Source organism: Anopheles coustani, chromosome X (assembly GCF_943734705.1).
Source record: "Anopheles coustani chromosome X, idAnoCousDA_361_x.2, whole genome shotgun sequence".
NCBI classification, from domain to species: Eukaryota; Metazoa; Arthropoda; class Insecta; order Diptera; family Culicidae; genus Anopheles; species Anopheles coustani.
In genome coordinates this window covers 17,459,883-17,460,557 of record NC_071290.1, presented here as the reverse complement: position 1 = coordinate 17,460,557, position 675 = coordinate 17,459,883, and the positions used below count along the sequence as shown (strand labels likewise).

General features: G+C 43.0%; 1 protein-coding gene across 1 annotated transcript; it reads left to right on the top strand.

Moving 5' to 3' along the window:
* On the top strand, positions 1–675 carry LOC131269373 (uncharacterized). The gene is made up of 2 exons (XM_058271723.1): positions 1–405; positions 469–675. Exons 1-2 carry the CDS (start codon positions 1–3, stop codon positions 673–675), a joined length of 612 nt encoding a protein of 203 aa, XP_058127706.1.

Below are 675 nucleotides of genomic sequence, written 5' to 3'. Positions count from 1 at the left end.
ATGTGGCCGTCAACACCGATTCCAACGCTGGCCCCGAAGCAAGCATCTCAATATCCTGTTCCATCCTCTAATGTGCCACTTGTACCACCTACCAGTGAAACAGTTGGACCAACAACCAGTGACCTAGTTCAGCTTTTGACTGGGGTGAAAAAAGAAATGCAGGATCACAATAATAAATTGGCAGAGATTAGGCAGCACCAATTCCAACTATTACAACAGCGGCAAGATATCGTTGAAAAATCGTTAGCGGAGCTTATTGTTCAACAGAAGCTGATTTTAGAAGAGAAGAAGAAGGAGGACCCAATCTCATTTGAACCATCGTTCATGTTTAAGCCGATGGATTGCGACTATCAGCTGCAGGAGCTTGAGGCGAGGCTGACTGATGAAGCATACAAGCAACAAATGGTAAGTGACTTTACTTCGACTTAGGCTATGATACTAGTACATCAGTATTTTTTAATGTTCCAGGAAGGGTGGCTCAAACGGTCCGTTACAGCCAAGATCTCGGGAAAACACATGTTATGCTGCTTCGATTTGTTGTTCTCGAGGAAGTTGCAAGAACGGTGTACGTGGAGTGGATTATCCCGCGGAGAAGCAGTTAAAGTTAAAGAAACAACACAACGTGATAAATTTATTAAAAACCATAGCCTCTACAAATTCAGAAAGAGTGAATGA